At 36.3% G+C, this 19,520-nt stretch overlaps 1 protein-coding gene across 2 annotated transcripts in view; it reads left to right on the plus strand.

Moving 5' to 3' along the window:
- The window catches only part of LOC129942389 (uncharacterized), a 300,491-nt gene that overhangs the window by 257,980 nt on the left and 22,991 nt on the right, over window positions 1–19,520 (plus strand). Inside the window, exon 1 of one of the 2 annotated variants that reach the window (XM_056051297.1) lies at window positions 18,057–19,376. The exons of the other annotated variant lie outside the window; for it this stretch is intronic. Within the exon in view, the coding sequence (XP_055907272.1) occupies window positions 18,285–19,376 (1,092 nt within the window). The 5' untranslated portion in view covers window positions 18,057–18,284. Of the gene's footprint in view, window positions 1–18,056; window positions 19,377–19,520 lie in introns of those variants that run through there. 2 annotated transcript variants of the gene reach the window in all.

The raw sequence follows: 19,520 nt of genomic DNA on the forward strand, positions 1-19,520 counted from the left end.
GAGCTTTTCCATTTTTACGATGTTACTGTTATTTTACTGAATCATTGCAATATCCCTTTTCGATTCATGGGTGCCGTTGCTGCCATTTCTACTTATGTTCATATTTCTATAGGTTAGGGATTGCCATTCAGGTTTCCAATAGCTGCAAAGGCAAAATTGTCTTTTATTATTTTGTTTTATGTTAACAAGAGTAGGTTAGGTACCTTATAAATGTTTGGTTCGTATATTAAACTCCTACACCCCAAACACATTTCACATCACTCCTCCACTCCACTCCGTTCCGTTCCGGTTAGATTTATATTACCACTGATGGCAGAAAGTGATTGATATGCAGATGTTTTGATTTTATATGAAAACGATGCGAATGCATTCAAGTGAACCATTTGATGACAGTCTTTGTCAATCACAAATTGAAAATGTCAAACTGACAATTGCCATTCATATAGTGAAAATCTAAACAATGAAAATACAACTTCTCTACATTTAACAGTACATTCATATGTACACTGTATATAATTTGAAGGTATAGTTGATGGTACAGCTAGCTTTCATGTTAAATGACATGAAAATTTAAATAGAAATTTAAATGAAATGACAGACTGATGTACATTATATTGTAGTACCTATGTATATGTTTGTACTATACATCAGAGCAGCAACAGTAATAATTTACTCCATCGACAGCCGAAACTGACGAAGCTTAACGCTCGAGCTGGATGAAAAGAAAATCGAGATTACTTTGACAACAGAGTCAGTGAAAATTAATAAAGTCAAATGGGTGTATTCAGCGGGACGCACGAATGGTTTGACATTAATACGATTGCGTGTTTTATCAGAGCAAGTATCTTCGAGAATCGAAATGATAATGGTGGCAATATTGTTTCGCTATACTGCTACTCACTATGTGGTACAGGAGCGCTGTTGGCAATGGGAACGGAACAACAAGCTACAAGCGGGAAACGGAAAGCGGAAAGCGACGTAGAGTAGACAGACAGCATTGACATGGCAGTCCCATATATATGTGTATGAAATAGAATTACGCTTGTCACGTACCTTTTCGCTCTGAATTGTGACATTTGCATACAAATTTAGAAAGTCCTTTTATGTGAAGTATAAAGGATAGAAGAGGATTTTCGCCTGTTGTTTCACGCGTACTTTATTGGTTTTACCATTGTGCACGCAGGAAGTGTATGAGATACCTATCTGTTATATTATAGAGTGTTTCACTGTTCTGATGTATATGAATTACCCGTTACCGCCACCGTTGTTACCCCTGCCTAAAGCAATCACATTATATTCGATTGTTTGTCGATGCTTTTCACATTTCAGGTGATTTGTTTTCATCTCTCAAATGTTCGCCAACAGATTACTCGTATATATGCGAATTATGGTTGAAATTGAAAGAGTAACCGCTTTTTGATGCAGCCTTATACTTCTGGGTCATACAAATCGCATCGTTATTTTTCGATCGTTCAACCGAATTGGTATAATTTTAATTTATATTCAGTTTAGTTAGAATTAAACTTAATGAACAATATAGGAGATTATTTAATTCGCATTCCACCAATCCATCGATATTATATGATTATAGGTTACTTACTGCAAAATTACTAAACAATTCAAAAAACATGATGTTGAAAAGGTATTAGTTGATTTTTAAAAAATGATAGTCCTAACAGGATTAAAACCAACATTCAATCTACATTCGACTTTTGGAAAAAAATTTGAACTTGCTCAAAGTGACGTTTGTATCTGTCAAATGACAAAAAGTGTGGACAACAAAATTTAAAAATCAACTATAGCATGGCAATGCCGTCTGCCAGATTAACATTTTAATTGAATTACTATAACGCAATCACACTGTTTCCAAGCTGTTTAATTATCAAAAAATTGTATTAATATAAATTTGTCGAAAAGATTTCATTGAGAATTCTGTTTCGATAAGCTTGTGCTATTTTGAAGTACATAAACAGTTTTTCACCTCCATTGTATTTAGATAGGCTATCATTTCTGCCTCAGTTAAGAAGTTGCAGCCGAAGAAGGATCGCCTAGTTTCCATTAAAACTGGACATTTCCCTAGAAAATGAAAACCATCTTCTCTTTCCCTGAGGTTACACAAACTACATAAGATTGGGAGATCCTCTCTGTGTGGCATATAATTCAGTTGAAGAAGTTCAGCACGCAGTCTCAACATCGTTGAAATTTCTTCCACACAATTCTCATCTCTAAAGTAGTTTTTTGGGCCTAGATTATGACAAAGTTGAGTGTAGATTACTCTGTGGTTAGAGCTGACTGCATCTTCAATGTACTTCTCTCTAAGCTTCTCGTCAACGAAGGCAATAAGCTCCAACATGCAGGTTCAGTTCGATACCACATCATTGGGCGAGCTCCTTCCTCATACCAACTGAGACTTCGGTTGATTATGTGCAAAGCTAGAACTTTTAGAAAATAGTCTACCTGACTTTTCAGCGTCTGAATAAAGAGTGGTGAATAACCAGTTTTTAATGCAACTACGTAGTTTGGTGCATTGGACGGCAGATAAAATATCCTTTTGATAAAAATCTCAGCAACTTTTCTAAGCAAACGTATTGTTTGTAACCCCATACTTCCGATGTACAAAATTGTACTGATTCCGACACTGCAAAACACTTTTTCCATGAAGATCCAATCGCACTCTTGGCCTTAGAGAGGTTTTCGTTAAGATGTTTTTAAATACTTAAGTTTACTCCTAGGTTACTCCTAGGTATTTAAACTCATTTACGACCTCAATAGGTATTGAATTAAAGAACCGTCTTTCATTCTGACTATTTCTTCCACCTCCATTTCTGAAGACCAGTATTTTCGATTTGTTAAGGTTCACTTGGAGTTTCCACGTAGTATAGTACCTATATAGTTGGTTGATCATCAACTGAAGCGTTTGTGGTGCTGCTGATAGAAGTACTATGTCGTCAGCGTAGAAAAGAGCCTTTATAGTGGTCCCCGCAAACTCAACTCCTCCAGAAATATAATCTGTTAAATCTTCTATAAAAAGTGCGAATAGATGAGGGTTTAGCGTACAGCCCTGTCGAACACCTGATTCTGTTATACAGATTTTGTAAGACCTTTCCAAACTTTGAAGACATCCCAGTGCATAGAGTTTGTAGATAAGCGCTCGCTCCACAGCGTCAAAAACTGCTTTAAAATCTACGAAAAATCTGTACAGTTTTTTCCCGTTTTGAAGAAAAGTTTCGGCGATACTTTTAAGCACAAAAATGTGATCGATCGTAGAGTAACAAGGCTTAAAACCAGCTTGAAATTTATTTAATAGTCCGTTTTTGTTTATCCGCTCATTGAGTCGTTGATGCAAAATTGACGAAAATATATTATATGATGCATTAAGAAAGCTTAGTTCTCTGGATTTTATGTACTTCCTTTTTTGTGAATCGGAAAAATTAAGGCCTCTTTAAACTCTTGCGGTATAATATCATGTTCCACAATTTTGTTGAATCAAATATAAAGTTTTCAATAAGTTCATATGTTCCGTTTTTATAAAACTCAGCCGGTATTCTGTCGGTGCCTGCCGATTTGTCATCTTTTAAGGTTTTTAAAGTGCGTCTTATCTCCTCTTGTGTTATTGGCGCATCTAAGAGAATATTGTCGAATTTATGTTCAGCAAACGATATATTTACGGAGCTGGACTGGACGGGGAATTTAAGAGTTCTTTGAAATGTTGACAGAGCGCAGTCGATGTTAGATTTCGGTGAATCTTTACCAGACTCCAAAAATCTGTAGCATTCTTACAGTGTGACAACCTCCAAGACTCTTCTATAAAATATTGGTTTCGTTTTTGTTTACAAAGGTCTTTGTATATCTTATTGGCTCCTAAGTATTTATCTTTGCAGTATTCATTATTGTAAACTCGAAGAGTCTTCAGCCACGTAAAAGATCTCTGTATAGCACGCAAACACTGACTATCAAACCAAGGTTCTATTGGCAATGTCTTCCTATGGTTGGTTATAAAGGCTTGATATGCAGATGTTATGGAATTTGTGATCGATTCTTTTCCGTAATCCACATTCATCAATAAAGAATTGAGGCTACTCTGATAGGAAGCTAGGTAATTAGGATTCCACTTTAATTTTGGTAACAATTGTAAGCTTCATAGTTGTGGGTAGATGATCCGAGAATGTCACTACATCAACTTTAAAATCAAGAAAATAGTCGCTCCATGTCCCTCCTATCATGCAATAATCTATGACAGATTTTCTTGTGTTCCAACAAAAGTTAGTTCACCAAACTCGTCTGATGCGGATGTCCCGTCCACAATTCGCAGTCCAAAGGTGTCACATAGGTCAAGTAATCTCTTTCCTCTAGCATTACACGATTCAACCTCCACTCGCACTTCCTCTCGTTCCCGTTCTCACAGCTGGTTCCCAAACAAAATCGAAGTTCTTAAAGTTATTTTCAAATTTATCATATTCTACTTCAGTTACAAAGTTTTCAAACAAAAATACAAAATCATAGCTGTTAACATAGTTATAAAAGCTACTAAATAAGGTCTTATTGATTAGACCTGATACATTATAAGAAAGAACTGAATAATTACAATTATTACTTGTTGATAGGTTACGATAACATTTAATACGGCAGACGACATTTTTACTAAAAATTACAATTTGAGCTACTTGGGTTATTAAAAGAGCGGCTACTATTGGACTCCATTGTGTTTCCCGCATAAATATTAGCTGCGGTGAAAGCAAAAACCTCTGTACCATCCCCGATCAGTTGTTGAAGAAACGTCAATCCATCAGAACTGTCACTCGCAAGATTGTTGTTTTTATCAAAGTAAAATGTGATTTCATTTAATTTTAATGTCTCGCCTCTAATAAGTGGTTTTAAATCCTTGTTTTTAGCTTTTAAGTTGTTTCTCAGGCTGATTATTCTTTTCCGACGTTCTCTTGCTGCCATGGGAAAGTCCTTGTGTATTGAAATAGCAGTGCCGACAAAATGTACCCTAGTCCTTAGCAATTGAATTGCATCATTTTTGTCTTGCAACTCGACAAAAATATTTCCAACATTTCCATTCAAGTGGAGCTTGTGTACACTTCGGATTTCGTCAACATTGTCAGACCGTAACATTTCAAGACAAAGAGATTTCGTTTTTTCAATGGCGCTATCACCATTTTGTTTTAGGAAGTGAAAGACTTATATATTTATACATATACTTATATACATACATATATGTATACTTTTTACGAACTATTTGTTATAACTATAAAATTCAAGACGGCCTACAATGTGATAAACTCTTCGTCTAAAAAAAAACGGAAGAATTTAAATTGCCATGTTAACCTAACTTAGTGTACACAACCACTTAAGCTTGCGATGTGCAATCATCAATCAATAAACACACCCGTTTTGTGACAAACAAACAGTCCCAATCCTACAAGCCACAAGCCACCAATGAAATGCACGTTAAGGGAGTTCACACTCTCAAATTTGGTTTGATGATTATTTGACGGATTGTTGAAATTATTTGTGTTCACATTGGCCCAACAAACATTTCCATTTGAGTTTGAACGATAAAATACTTGGAATACCAGTGATATTTCAAAAAAAAAACTAAATATTCTCAAAAACGCTTGTGAAATATAACTTTGTCCATACAAAGTCCTATTTAATCGGTTCCTTAAAATAAATTTAACGAGCTTAAAATTTAGTTTAACATATTGTCCAACCAACAAAATATCAAAATAGTTTGATTTTTTTATCCATCAAATTTGACATTTAGTTTGAAGGAACGTTCAGACTATTGAAATCGAAACAATCAAACATATTAGAGAATTTAAGCTCTCCTTTTAAGTGGAGTTCCTATTGATTTTTCTGTTTCGGTTTGTTTTGGGTGTTTTTATTATTGTTATAATACAACCACTGTGTGAATGTGAACGTGTCTTAAAATGGTCACGTTCAGGCTAAGAACCGAAAACTACGACTTCATTAACGAGACATTATTTTTGTATTCTTTTTTCTCAAGAACCTATAATATACCTTTAGTTTCAAGAACACAGCTTTTAAAACTAAATTATATGTTTGTATATTCTAATGAAGATGACCAATATTAAGGTGGGCTTTGACTATATTATTATTCTGAAGGTATCCAAAGTCATTCAAAGAAAAACTTTTATTTTTTGTCACAGTAACAAAAATTTAATTTAAAATTTTCTCACAACTCTGCCATCATCAACTTCAAATGTTGTTTTTGTCCGCCTTAAGAAGCTTGCCATCAGCATTGTTAATGAACTTTTTACTAAGGAATGTTTCTTAGAAGTTTTTCTTGGAACGGCTTGGCTGTGGCTGCTGGTGGATTCTTTGAATGCTTTCAGAGAAACCTTTATTGTGGTAAGGTACGTAATAGGAATATATACCAAACCACATCATAGCCCAGTTTTGGTTTTTAGCAACCAAATTGATTTTTTTTGTTTCTTTCATTTATATATTGATATGCAAATTCCAAATCATATACTTTGGTGTTAAGAACATCCACAGGACAAAAGAGTTTACAATATTACAATTTCGATTCACGTGCGTTTTATGTAACCTTAGGGGAGCTTCAATGAAACAAATGTTCATGTGTACATGTCATGTTCAAGAACATGAGTTGACAACATTCCAAGTTGTATCACTCGAACCCAAAGGCAACCACCTGGCAACACCATGGTTTTCAAAATAATTTAAAAATGTTTGTTCCTTGCTTTGCCTTCCAAAATTACGTTTCACATAAAATATTTGGTTTTAAAGAAACTACGATTTGCAAATTTGAACAAATACTCTAAATTGATTTTTAAATTTAAGAAACTACGATATGTCAAATCTTTGAATTTTGTCAAATCAGTCAGTACTTTGACAGCAGCTGTCAACGGGCTGGATAATAGCCATTTTTGTATCTCTCAAAAAAATATTGTCTGTTGACGCTGTTCGTTGATATTGAATTTCGTGAATTAAGTTTAGCTATTGATCTCAGTTTTGGTTTGCAACGGATCCGTCAATTATGTTGAGACACTTTAACGTTTGATTGGTCCGTATACTTCTTTAATAACAATGCTGGTCAGAACGTAACAACCAATGGTAACCGCTATGAGACATGATAGCTGTATTTTTCGTTCATAAATTGAAAAACCATGATGTGCAAGAGCTGTGGTTTCAATAGAACGCAGACAACCTGTCACATAGTCCGTGTCACTTTGAATGGATTGAAGGAAACTTTTAAGAACTGCATAGTTTCACGTTACGTATACCCATAAATTGGCATCCAGAATAGCGCGAATTAACGCCGCACCGGCTTGGCTATTTTCTGTGGATTGCAACATGTCACACAGCTTGTGTCACAATTTATTCATTAAATTAAAAGTTTGGAAAGTTGTTAGAGGCAGCAAACGAGAAAGACGGGAGAGGTGTTTCCACTAAAGCACCTCTCCTTATCCAGACGGTAGCGGACGAATTCTCGAGATGGAATCAACGGTGACGTCTACAGTAGTCAGTAAGGTTGAACAAGTTAGTAAACACCTGAAAGGACTTCTACGACTAATTCGGAGCCCAGGCCTACAAGGAGCAGTTTATCCGGCTTCCCGTCCTTGAAGTTATACTAAGAATCTGGCCCTCCATGTTGGGGGTTGTGCCGTCGGGGTGACTTCCTGACCACGTAAAAGAATACATTAGTTGCGAAGCACCAAGAAGCCTCGGATACGGACGGATTCAATGTTGACAAAGCTAACGAAATACGGACAACAAACTTCCGATTTGTTCATGGAATTTTAGGCCCCTTAACAGACCACGTGTAGCCGAACAGTTAGCAGAAGCCCTAAACTACTGCAAGGCAGATATTACCGCCATCCAAGAGTGCGATGGACCGGGCAAACGCAAACTAAATGACTGCGATTTATACTACAGGGACTGCTACCGAAAAAAAAGACAGCTTCTATTTGGGTGTGGATTTGTTGTTGAAATTGACTCAGGCAAAAAGTCTCGAGTTTCAAAATTGTGAGCGAGCGCATCACGACAATTCGCATCAATGCTAAATTCACCAACATAAGTCTAATATGCGCTCATGCCCCAACAGAGGAGAAAGATGAAAACATCAAAGACATATTTTTCGAGCTCTTGGACAAGACATATGAGCAGTGCCCTGGCTATGATATTAAAATTGTCTTAGGAGATTTTAATGCCAAGCTAGGAAGAGAAGGCACTTTTGGTGGCATAACCGGGAGATACAGCCTGCACGACAACACCTCCGACAACGGCTTCAGGCTGATCGATTTCACTGCGAGTACGCAGTTCACACCATGCCATGTCCTTTTCCGATCGAGTCTCTATTAACCTCTTAAGTAGTCCTATCCTGCCTGCAATAAGAATTGAAAACCATTGGCAACATTGCCTTGCAGGCATCAGAGATGCCGCCTCTGAAGTGCTAGGTTTCACACTGCCACACAGCGAAACCCTTGGTTTGATGACGAATGCCGGCAAGTGCACGCAGCGAAACAATAAGCATACAAAACGGCACTTTACAAAAGGACCAGAGCTGCCCGCAAACTCTAGGAGCAGAAGAGGAGAGAGGAACACCAGTTTCTTAGATGAAAAAAAAGAGCATGAGAAACGCGCGATCGAGGAGATAGAGCAATGTCACAACAGGAATGAGGTTCGTAAATTTTACCAAAAAGTAAAAAAAACTCCCAAGGGTACCAGCCACGAACCGAAGCCTGTAAAGACGATCAGGGGAACATCGTAGTAGAACCGCAGCCTATGTTGAGAATTTGGGACGACCCCTTCTCTAAATTATATAACGGCCATGACGAACCAAATTCTGCTGTAAGGGAGATGGAACCACTCAACCTAGTCGACGCAGATCAACAATTTCGCCTACCCGATCTTGACGAAGTGAAGATAGCTATATCTAAACTTAAGTCTGGAGGCAGATCCTGGAAAAAACCCAGGAGCTTCAAATCTTTATCCATTTTAAAACCACATAGGATATATAGGGAAGAGCTCTACAGAGCAATGTCTAGTTTTGGCATCCCTGTCAAGTATATGCTGTCATCAAAAAAGGACATTGAACAACGACGTCTTGGATAAAACGAAGAATAACTCTTGCAAATCGCTGCTTCTTTGGACTTAGAAGGCAATTGAGAAGTAAAGTCCTCTCTCAAGCATCTAGAATAACCATCTTTAAGACACTCATCATTCCGGTTCTCATCTATGGCGCTGAGGCCTGAACCCTGTCAAAGAAAGATGAGAGCGTCTTAGGATGCTTCGAGAGAAAAATTTTTCAGGTGATTTTTGGTCCCGTACGCATGGAGAATGGATTAAAAGATATAGCGACGAAATGTACGGGCTGTACAGCGACATTGGCCTAGTTAGCAGAATTAAGATCCAATGGCTTAGATGGCTGGGTCATGTAGATCGAATAGACATCAACGCTCCAGCCCGGAAGATCTTCGAATCCAATCCCTAGGGACAGCGCAGTAGAGGAAGACCGCTACTAACTGCTAGAACACAATGTAAAATCGAAGCCGGAGTCGTAACTGGAGTCGGAAAATCTGTCACAACTTTTCGTACGTTTCACAAAAGGTACGCATACAATGTGTCGTACGGCTTTTTGATGTTATTTGGTATATTGCAGTAAACAACCACAGAAAATATTTTTTTGTTCATTTTTATTTCTTATTTAAATATTTTTCCACTTTTTTATTGAAAAACTATTAAAAACAATATAATCACCAAGTTATTCACTTCAAAAATGAAAACGCCACATGTGTCGTACGTCAAAGTTAAAAGTTAGTCAACTCTTCCGACTCCGGCATTTGCATTGCGTACATTGAATACTTTGACAGCTATTTCAGTTACGACTCCGACTCCGGCTCCGACATCATTGTGTTCCAGAAGTAAGGTGGCGCATTCAGGTGGGTGAAGACCTCAACCACCTTGGCGTGCGAAACTGGAGACAGCTATAGCTAGGCACCGAGCTGGCTGGGAACGCATGTTGGTTGAGGCCCAGGTCCGCCCCGGACTGTAGCGTAACCTTAAGTTAGTAAGTAAGTAAAAATTTGGTCGTTATATTCCACTTCAAAATTCTATGTCTCTAACAAAAACACTCGTGAACAAAATTGTGAGATGGCATAAACAACCACATCTGACATTTTAAAAATGTCTGAAAATAAGTGACAGCCACGTTTCGTGCAACATTTTATACAAAATTGTAAGTCTGTAAGACATTTTGTAAACATTTTAACTGACAAATCTGTTATTATTTAAAAATATCGTCTCTATTTAATTTCGATAAAACAATAAAGTTTTTTTCAAAAAGTTGTAAAACATAAAGACTATGTTTAATCTCTTGTATGCTTCCAAAAACGTACATTTTATGGACTGTTTATTGTATAAATAATATAAAACCTCGAAGGTAAGTACGCTGTCCATTAACTAGCTTATAATAAATTTAGCTATAACTTTTAAACATTACGTGTTCACATTTTTAATGTTGCAAGCACGTGAATGAAATGTGTGTCTGTCTAATATGCACGGAACTTTAACCCTTTCTAATTATTTATTTTTTAAACGCAAGTTTTTTACGAGTACAACATAAAACATGCATGCATGTCACTCATTAAATATATACTTAACTGGAAGAAACATATATTTTATTAATGTTAGACATCATAAATGAACATCCATATGTAGAAGGTACTTAATTTATTTTATTGCGACATAAAAAGCTTTGCATTAAAAAGAACTGTCAAAAAAACTCCTTAGGTATCTAGGAATTCGTTTTTAATGAAGCTATTTCCCATAGACTTCTTCATCACGCTCATTACTTTCAGAGAAATGGCAGACATAAACTTTGTACGTTTGACTCCAGTTCCCATTTTTTCAGAGCAAAAACCAAAATAAATTAATAAACACATTTCCTTTTTTTCCATCTCTCTCTCTTATTTTCCTTCTCACTCTTATCTATATAACTATCTCACTTTCTGTAGGTTTATATTCAAATTGAATGAAAAGTAATCAACTTTAAGGACAATATACAACATGTGTTATTTAATTTGATATTTGAACGAAACTTCCCACATTCAATCTCTATAATCCTTGATCCTTACACAAACAAGTGGATTAGAGAGAAAGAGAGAGAGATAGAGAGTTACCTCTATAAAACATACCTAGCAGCTAAATCAACAAACGTCATATATTTCTGGACGCTCGTAAGGCGTAAGGACTATCCGTTTTACCATGGAAATAAAATGGATTAATGATGCAGAAGTTGAAATGGGGTGAGGTCAAACTTTCTGTTTTTTTTTTTGAACACACTCACAGCCTAAAGGACTTTCAAGGAGCAAGCTACAATTATCGCACTGATACATATTACGTGTTTACACGCTCGAACGCAAAATTTATGTTTGTGCTTATTTTTTTCCCTTCTTCATTCTTTGAGGAGATGAATGTTGTGTGGGGAATTTTGTGTAATTTTTGTTTTCTTTCTGTGTTGTATACATGTAATTTGTTGCTGACAAGGATGTCCTGACTCCTGAATTCTGTGAGTGCTGTTACATGAAATTTAATCAATTCTGAAGCTGACGAGGCAGAGGCATCATTCCATCTTGTTTTTCACTTTTCTTTCTCAGTTTGTTCTTTCATATTTATTATTTTTTCCCGATGATGGTAAAAAACATAACGCACAAACGTAATTGGATAATTTTTCAGTAGCAGTATAGTAATGCAAAGCTCCAGGATGTTTCAAAAAGTATGTGAACACACGATGGGAGTCGTTGAATTTGTTCGATTCGTCCTTGAGTCAATTGAATAAAGAACGATGATATGCGAAAAGAAACATCAACACCAGGCATCGTACCGATGGTATTTCGTTCAACGGAATAAAAATACAGGTATGTGGAATGTCAAATTGGGCTACACAATTTTACAATCTGAGCTCAAAGGAAAATCTTTGCAGCTGAAAAATTGAATTCGGTAAAAACTTAATATTTTATCGCTTACTGAAGTGAGTGAATCAATGACAAGCAATGGTGTAAAGCAAAGTAAAGTAAATATTTTCGTTCATAAATTTTTTCGTTAACAGGTATCTGCTTTTTTATTTTTGTAGCAAGGACCTGTAAACGTGAGCATTAAAAACACGGGGGCTAACTGCGACTCACGATGGTAACTTGTCGTTGGTATTTTTGTAGAAGAAAAATAGTCGACGTTATTCTGTTTAAAAGAAAACAACGTTTCGTTTTTCGAAAACAGTCGATAACATGATAACTTTACATAAAGTAAGGTTATAACGAAAGTTGGACCAATTGCACCCAAACCACTGGAGACGAACAATATATTTGCGAAAAGGTTCATCGCAGATGTTCCAAGTAATTTTTGTCATTTACCATTCATTTAGGGCCGACAAAAATCGTTTGTTAGTCTAAAGATGGTAGGATCCATCTGTCATCGTCGATTTTCAATAAGTGAAGGCTGGAAAAAGAACTGTGCCACCAGCTTAAAATTTATTTTTAAACAAAGAGCTTACAGAAGATGTGAATTTTGTCTATTGTCAACTCCATAAATGTAACTTCTTGCAAAAACAGATATCTTCGTTTAATTTGATTTTCTTCTTAATAAAGTAGCAGCGAGCTTCAAACGTTTCTAGGTAATAAAGTTTTACTTTTGCGTAATGAAGTATTTAAAAAAAATCAAATAAGTCTTAATTGACAACTGGAAAAATCTGCCTATCTTAGAAAAAGAAATCCTTCTTTGATGAAGTAATTAGCAAAAGGAAAGAGTTACCGAAAATTGAATTTTTAACCCTTTAATTTTCTGTTCTGTAGTAAAGGTAAAGTACCAGGAACATGATGGTTGGCGCGTTGGACTGTCATGCGAGAAGTCTTGGGTTCGATACCTGCCTGTGCCACATAAAGTTTTTATTCACGGGTACTGCCTCTTGCGAGGAATTGACAAATTCTCCAAGAGTAATTCTTGTCATGAAAAGTGCTTTCTCAAATTTGCCGTTCGGATTCGGCTTAAAATTATAGGTCCCCTCCAAACCTGACAACATTACTCGGCGACATGGTTGAGAGTTGTAAGCAAAAATACTCCATTTACCAAGATCGGAATCTTTCGTACGTTTCACTCTCTCAAACCTGTTTGTTTACATTGTTGTATTTGTAATTTTGACAATTAGTCCATGAATAGATGTGAAAACAAACAAAAAAAACGATACCGTGGGCTAGCGGCACCTTGCAAAGCAAAAACAAAATGGAGAGGTTAATATGTTTTTTTCAGGTTTTTCTTTTTACTTTTTTCAAAGAAAAAGTCAGTTTTAAGCTTTAATTTTGCAGTCATTTTGTTGATAGTGAACCAATGTACAATTTTGTCTTGAAAAAAGCATGTTCAACTTCATTTTGTTGTAATTCATTCACTAATTTAGAGTAATCATTGCGAAATTCTTTGAATTTCATAATTAACCTCGAATTATTGTATCAAAGATGCGTTCGAAGAACCATCAAATTAAGGGTGCGAGCGCAATTTTTTTGTATTGAATTCTAATAAATTTTCGTTAATGAACGGCCCAAATATTTTTTTTGCACCTAGATAATCAAAATCTGTATTAATTTAACTAATCCAAGTATATTTATAGTTTGTTTTTAATGATTTAAGCTTGCTACTATTCTTGAATTCCATTTTGGTTAATAAATATTAAATTTAAAAAAAAAAAGAGTTATAATCGAAAAATACCTTATCCATAACATTCTTGATTGATGGATGCATACATGTGTTTGCTATAAAAAAAAACTTGCATCAAAGGAACACCAATGTTTTAAAAAACTAATCAGAACGATTCTAGCGAACCTGTTGAATAAATGCAGAACAAATAAAATGAAAATTTTGACATATATCACAAAATGAAAACGTGAAAAAATCGTTCTAATTCATGTACAACTCATTCAATAGATAAAATAATCGACATTAATGTTTATTGTTGACGTAAGGAATTTCTTTTTAGTGAATTCCCACAGTTTAAAGCAAAATATAATTTTCATTCATTCCGTAAAAATGTTTAGTTACCAAAGTTCAAGGTAACTTATTATTGTTATGTTTAATAAAAGTGCTGCTAATAATAACAAAATTAATGAGTTACGTATATATTAAAAATGCTTTACACAAAGCAACTTATTTTTAAAACATGTTTAACTCAAATTTGTATTTCAAAATCTAACTACAAACGAAATTCTAACTCTAATATAGTTCCTTTAAAAAGAAATTTTCAGCAACATTCCTGCAACAAACAAAACTAAAATTTGGTCTTGCAATTATCGAACTGCTTAAATGATGAAAATATTAATTTAATTGAGGAATCTAAACTAGCTTAAGTTGGCAATGGAACTTCACAAGTATGCTTCTCACAGCATTGTCTGTACAAAGAAATACGGAGGCATCTGCCTATTGTTTCCACCTGAACTTCTAACGTCGCCAAAAAAATGCTCTAAGCCAACTACAGCTGAAAAAATTGCCTGTTTTGTCGTTTTACAAAGTATTGTGTTACAGTTTTGTCCATTTCCAATTATACTTAACCAGTTGCAGCTCATATTGCGTTCGCAAATAATTTATGTAAATAAAAACTAGCACTAATAAATCATTAAATATGTATTTGGTCAATCTTATTTTATGTACATTAACAACATTTATTTGGATTGAAATTAAAAAGCTATACAAATTTTCCTATCTAAGACCATGTCAGCACTTCAGATTCTCTTGGTTAGAATTGTTTAGTTTTTGAACGAGGCCATAAAACATTCAAAATAAAGCATAAAGCATTTAGATGTGCCTGCAGACTATAATGAAGCATTTTGATGGGTCGGAACACTAAATGTGAGAATGTGTTTGATTTTTGCATCATTTCACGCACACATTTAGTGTGTACTTAGCTTGTAGGCAAATTTCAGTCTGAGATTCCGATCTTGGTAATGGAGTATTTTTGGTTGTAAGCCACTAGGCCCTGGTTCTCCACGGACTGTTGCGCCACCTTATTTTAGTAAAGTTTGTATTTTTAACGATGGTTCAAAATTATATAGAACCCTGATAACTTATATTAATTGGTGGAGGATGAAGTCTGATCTCCACTAGCTCACTGGGATTCGCATAGTTCCTCTCACAGATCAGAGGAACAAATATTTGCAGCGTTTTTGGGAAAATTAAGATTATTGCAATTTATATTTCAAAGGAATTCGATAAACTTGGAATCAGACTTTCTTATCGAAAATGCATTCTTTTGGTGCTTTCAAATTTGTCTAATCGTTTAACAAAAGTTATGTTTAACGGATTAATGTCTGAAACACACAATAAAACTGGTGGATCCAGAGTTTCGTTTTGTTCCCAAAATTCAAAAACCCAAAACTGTCTTACAGTGTTAACGGAGTTGATATACACCTTCTCCATTTAATATAAGTATCAATTGCATTAATGAAATAAACACATCAATATTCTCTGAATGTGCATCACCAACCACATTAAATGGAACGATTATATACCCAAGGAATGCCAAAAGTTGTTTGGGTTTTTGGAAGTGATGCCAGAAATTTGTCGCTCCCTTTGATCTGGCTTCAATTTTCCAAAGCTTTATACATATAGGTCTAAAGTTAATACTCAAACTCCCAACACTAGGCCAGTGCTCCAACATTTTCTTAAACCTTTTGGACATTATTCAACACACAGTTTTTATTCAGCCCTATGTGAGTTTGACGTGAACAAGATTCCACCCGAAAAAATACCTTTTTTTAATTCGCCTAGCTATTGTGTGCTTCGGGCGAAAAAAAAATCATGTTCGAAAGATTTCCCTTATTGGGAGCACTCGATTCGGGCGGAATGAAATGTCATTTGGCGTTAAAATTTCCACTTAAGTTTTTAGAGGTGAACAAAGGAACAACAAATTTAACAATATATAAGGTTTTTATATTAAGTGTAGTTAAACAAGAAATATAAGATTTCATTTTATGTTTTAATCAGAGATGAGGAAATTTATTGCGAGCTCAGTTTGCTGAACATGACAATTCTATTCGTGCGAAACTCGCAATAGCTTTTTAAATTCCGGCCGAAAAAAAAAATTGGGTGAATCATTTTCCTGACGAAACTCACAATAAGGCTGATTGTCATAATTAGTCATGAATCACTCTCTTTCACCGTTATTTTAAGGAGCTACGCTCTAGTTAAAAAAATCAGCCGAATTTTTCTCTTAACCGTAATACTCAGAGTTCTATTTACCCTCGAGCCCGGCTTTGATCGTAAATGAAATGCAGAGGTCCGTTCTTGAGGCGAACTTAACGAATGTGGAACGCCTAACCACGTTTATTCGTTTTCTGTCATGGCATTGCTTACGAATTCGAACCACCAATTTACACTGACAAATCCTTTTTAACTATGTCTATTTCAAGTTTTATAAAATGCTTTTTTAGCTACTTTTAAGACAAAAACCGGCAATCTCGTTTTGAAACCCATTCAGCTAAAATACGCGTGCTTAAACTGTCAGTTGATTTATAAATTAAATGTTAAACCATATTAAAGATAAATTACAAACAAAAATGGCTGTCAAAGAGACCAGTGCTGCCAATTTTAAGTTTAATGCCTCTAAGAAACACCCGTTACTTACGTAGTTACGTTCTGACGCATGATTACACTTGCGTTTGCCTCCTTCAATTTAAACTCTTTCGTCAAGATTAAGTACTTATTCCTTTTCCTTCCAAGGACCCTTCAAAAGATGAATTTATTTTGGGAAAACAACAAACCCTCCATCCATGATTTCAATTAAAACTTTAATTTCTTTTAAAACTTACATATTTTCTTACAAATTGATGATAAATCAAAAACATTTATATCTTTCCTGTAACGCGTCATTACACACGCACTCATCGACGACGACCCTCGACTTACAACATACCTCCTACACACACATACAATACATATATATAAAATATGCTCCGTTTGATTCAGTTAGGTTAGGTTTGTTTCTTTTAGTTTCGTCCAAAAGACAAACAATTCATCTTCATCAAAATCATTGTCTGTCATGTCAATATACAGTTACCAAAATCCAATTTAAACTAAACCGTCAATAGATCAAGCAAAAATGATTTGTTTTCTTTGTTTCTCATCCTTACAATAAATAGCAGACTAAGGCCATATACCTACTATTCCCTGGCTTAGTGTCATCCTTCATTATACCAAGCAAAATGATAAGCAATCAGTGTTTTGTTTTTGTTTTTGTTTAAGTTTTAGTTTTGTTTTTGGAACTCAATTTTCCCAAAGTGGGTAAACATTTGACACATACGCTACGCTCAGCGGAATTATGTCAAGGGGCTTCAATAAAACGCCACAAAGTGGCTCTGGTGTTATTGTGTTTTGTTAGTTGGGATGAATCCTATCCAAAAATAAATGTTCATAAATTCCTTTTAGAATAAATTAAGCGATAACATCGGTTTTGTAGTACAGACAACTAAATCATACTGTAACATAAAATTAATCCCAATTCATTAAACTTTTAAACCCAGTCAATTGCGAATTTGTTGCGCTACGCTAACTACACCCCACCATCATGACAAACATCTGCCATTTCGGGATCGTCGGGGATTTTTGCGCTTTCCGTGGGTATACATCGTCTTCGTTGTAGCTGCCTTAAGTGACTTAAACAGCATCCAACTCAACTAAGAATCGTTCGTTAAATCGAGTTTAAAGGGATCGAAAAACATATAAAGCTGTTAGCTGTTTTTCTTTATCGAAAATGATTGTGACTCAGACAGGATGAGGATATACCCTCTGGCTCCGATAAGGACAACACATAAAAAACAACAAACCACACTAAGGAATCTGCAACAAGCTGAGCTAAACAAATACAATCCACATACGATCCACTTATGAAAATTCAAAGCGCATGACACAACTGACTTGTGAAAAAATCCAGCTCGGAGAGAGAAAAAGCTTTCTTCTTAAATGTAAATCCTTGTCCGAAAGGCGAAACAGATGAGACAATTCTAATTCAGTCTCCGTTTCACTTTTAACTCGATAACAACGATGCATTTAATGAGCGCCATCTGCCGGTTCGTTGGATTAAGCCCTTTTGCAAGTTTTCTAAAGATTGTCTAGAAAGGAAAGAACTGACAAGAAAAAAGAAAATTTGGGCGTGTGGGTGTGCATAAAATATAAAACTGAACAAGAATTTGTGTACAACTTGTGTTGTGTGTCGTGTGTTTGTTTTGCTTGACTTTTTTACATAAATTACGGTAAAAATGGATCTGAGACCTTTGAATTACGATGAACTGTGTCAGCTGGAGATGCTGCGATTGTCGAACGCGCAAATGGTACCGGTAATGGTTATCCCGGCTACAGCGATAGCGTCTCTCGATGGTGGGACTGTAGGAAGTAGTGGTCACCGTGTAATCGGAACTTTAATTAACGACCCTAATCTACACCAGCAGCTGGAGCCGCCCTCATATCAGTTGCACCATCATCCGTCTTCGTCCGCCTCTGCAAACGCCTCATCATCCGGCAGTGTCAACCCCATTGTCGCGTATCAGCAGCAGCAGCAGCAACCCTATTATGTACAGTCACAGTCCGGTGGCGGTGGGATGAATAATGGATGTGGCAGTTCTGTGAGTGGGGTTGGTGGTAATGTCAGTGGGGCGGTAATCATGCCATCCATGATTACCGAGCAGACTCCCATTGTTAGTAGTGCTGCTTGCGGTGGGGTTATGTATCCGAGCGCCGCTGTTGCTGCCATGGAATCCACTGGGTGCCCAAGGCATCGTCGTCTGTCCACCACCAGCTCCTACGCAACTCTCACTCGCTCAAAAGCTCCCGAGAGCGAAGACAGCCAACAATCGAGGCGACGAGCGGGAGTCTCTGGCGCCAACAACAAGCGTTCCACAGAGAATTGTGGCAACACAGGAATGGATGGAAACGAAACAGCAGCAACCACATGCATTCCCGGTTTCAGTTTCGGGGGTTGTAGTACAATTGATAACAACGAGTACGAGCTGAGGGCAGTTGCCGGAGAACGAGGTGCAGGAGTTGCCACAACTAACAATGAAGATTACCCAGTTGTTGGATGCAATGCCCTGGCTATGATGAGCATTGCCGGTGATATGGTTACCAGTGGGGCATTGGTGGGGACCCTGAGGAGGGCTGGGGATTGTGTAAACAACAGTAAGGCTAGTACTCCAAAGAGGGTTTCTTTCAAACGTGAACCCGCCGACGATGAGGCAATGATGGAGTCTATAGAAGTGGCCAGAAAGCAGTCCTGTCCCACTGGTGCTGGAACGTCCTCAGCAGAAATGTATAATTCGTACATGAGTTTCGATGACAATTTCATGGATTATCAAGTAAGCGAACGACCTACACCAAAGGACAAACCTATTTGCATTTTAATGGGGCTTAGTTTGGGATTATATTTTTCTCGTTCTTTTTCCTTTCTAAATTTTAATTCCTGGTACGCTGACGAAGAGTTAAATCGCTTCTTTTTTTTT

The sequence above is a fragment of the Eupeodes corollae genome, chromosome 1, assembly GCF_945859685.1.
Source record: "Eupeodes corollae chromosome 1, idEupCoro1.1, whole genome shotgun sequence".
In the NCBI taxonomy this organism is placed as follows: domain Eukaryota; kingdom Metazoa; phylum Arthropoda; class Insecta; order Diptera; family Syrphidae; genus Eupeodes; species Eupeodes corollae.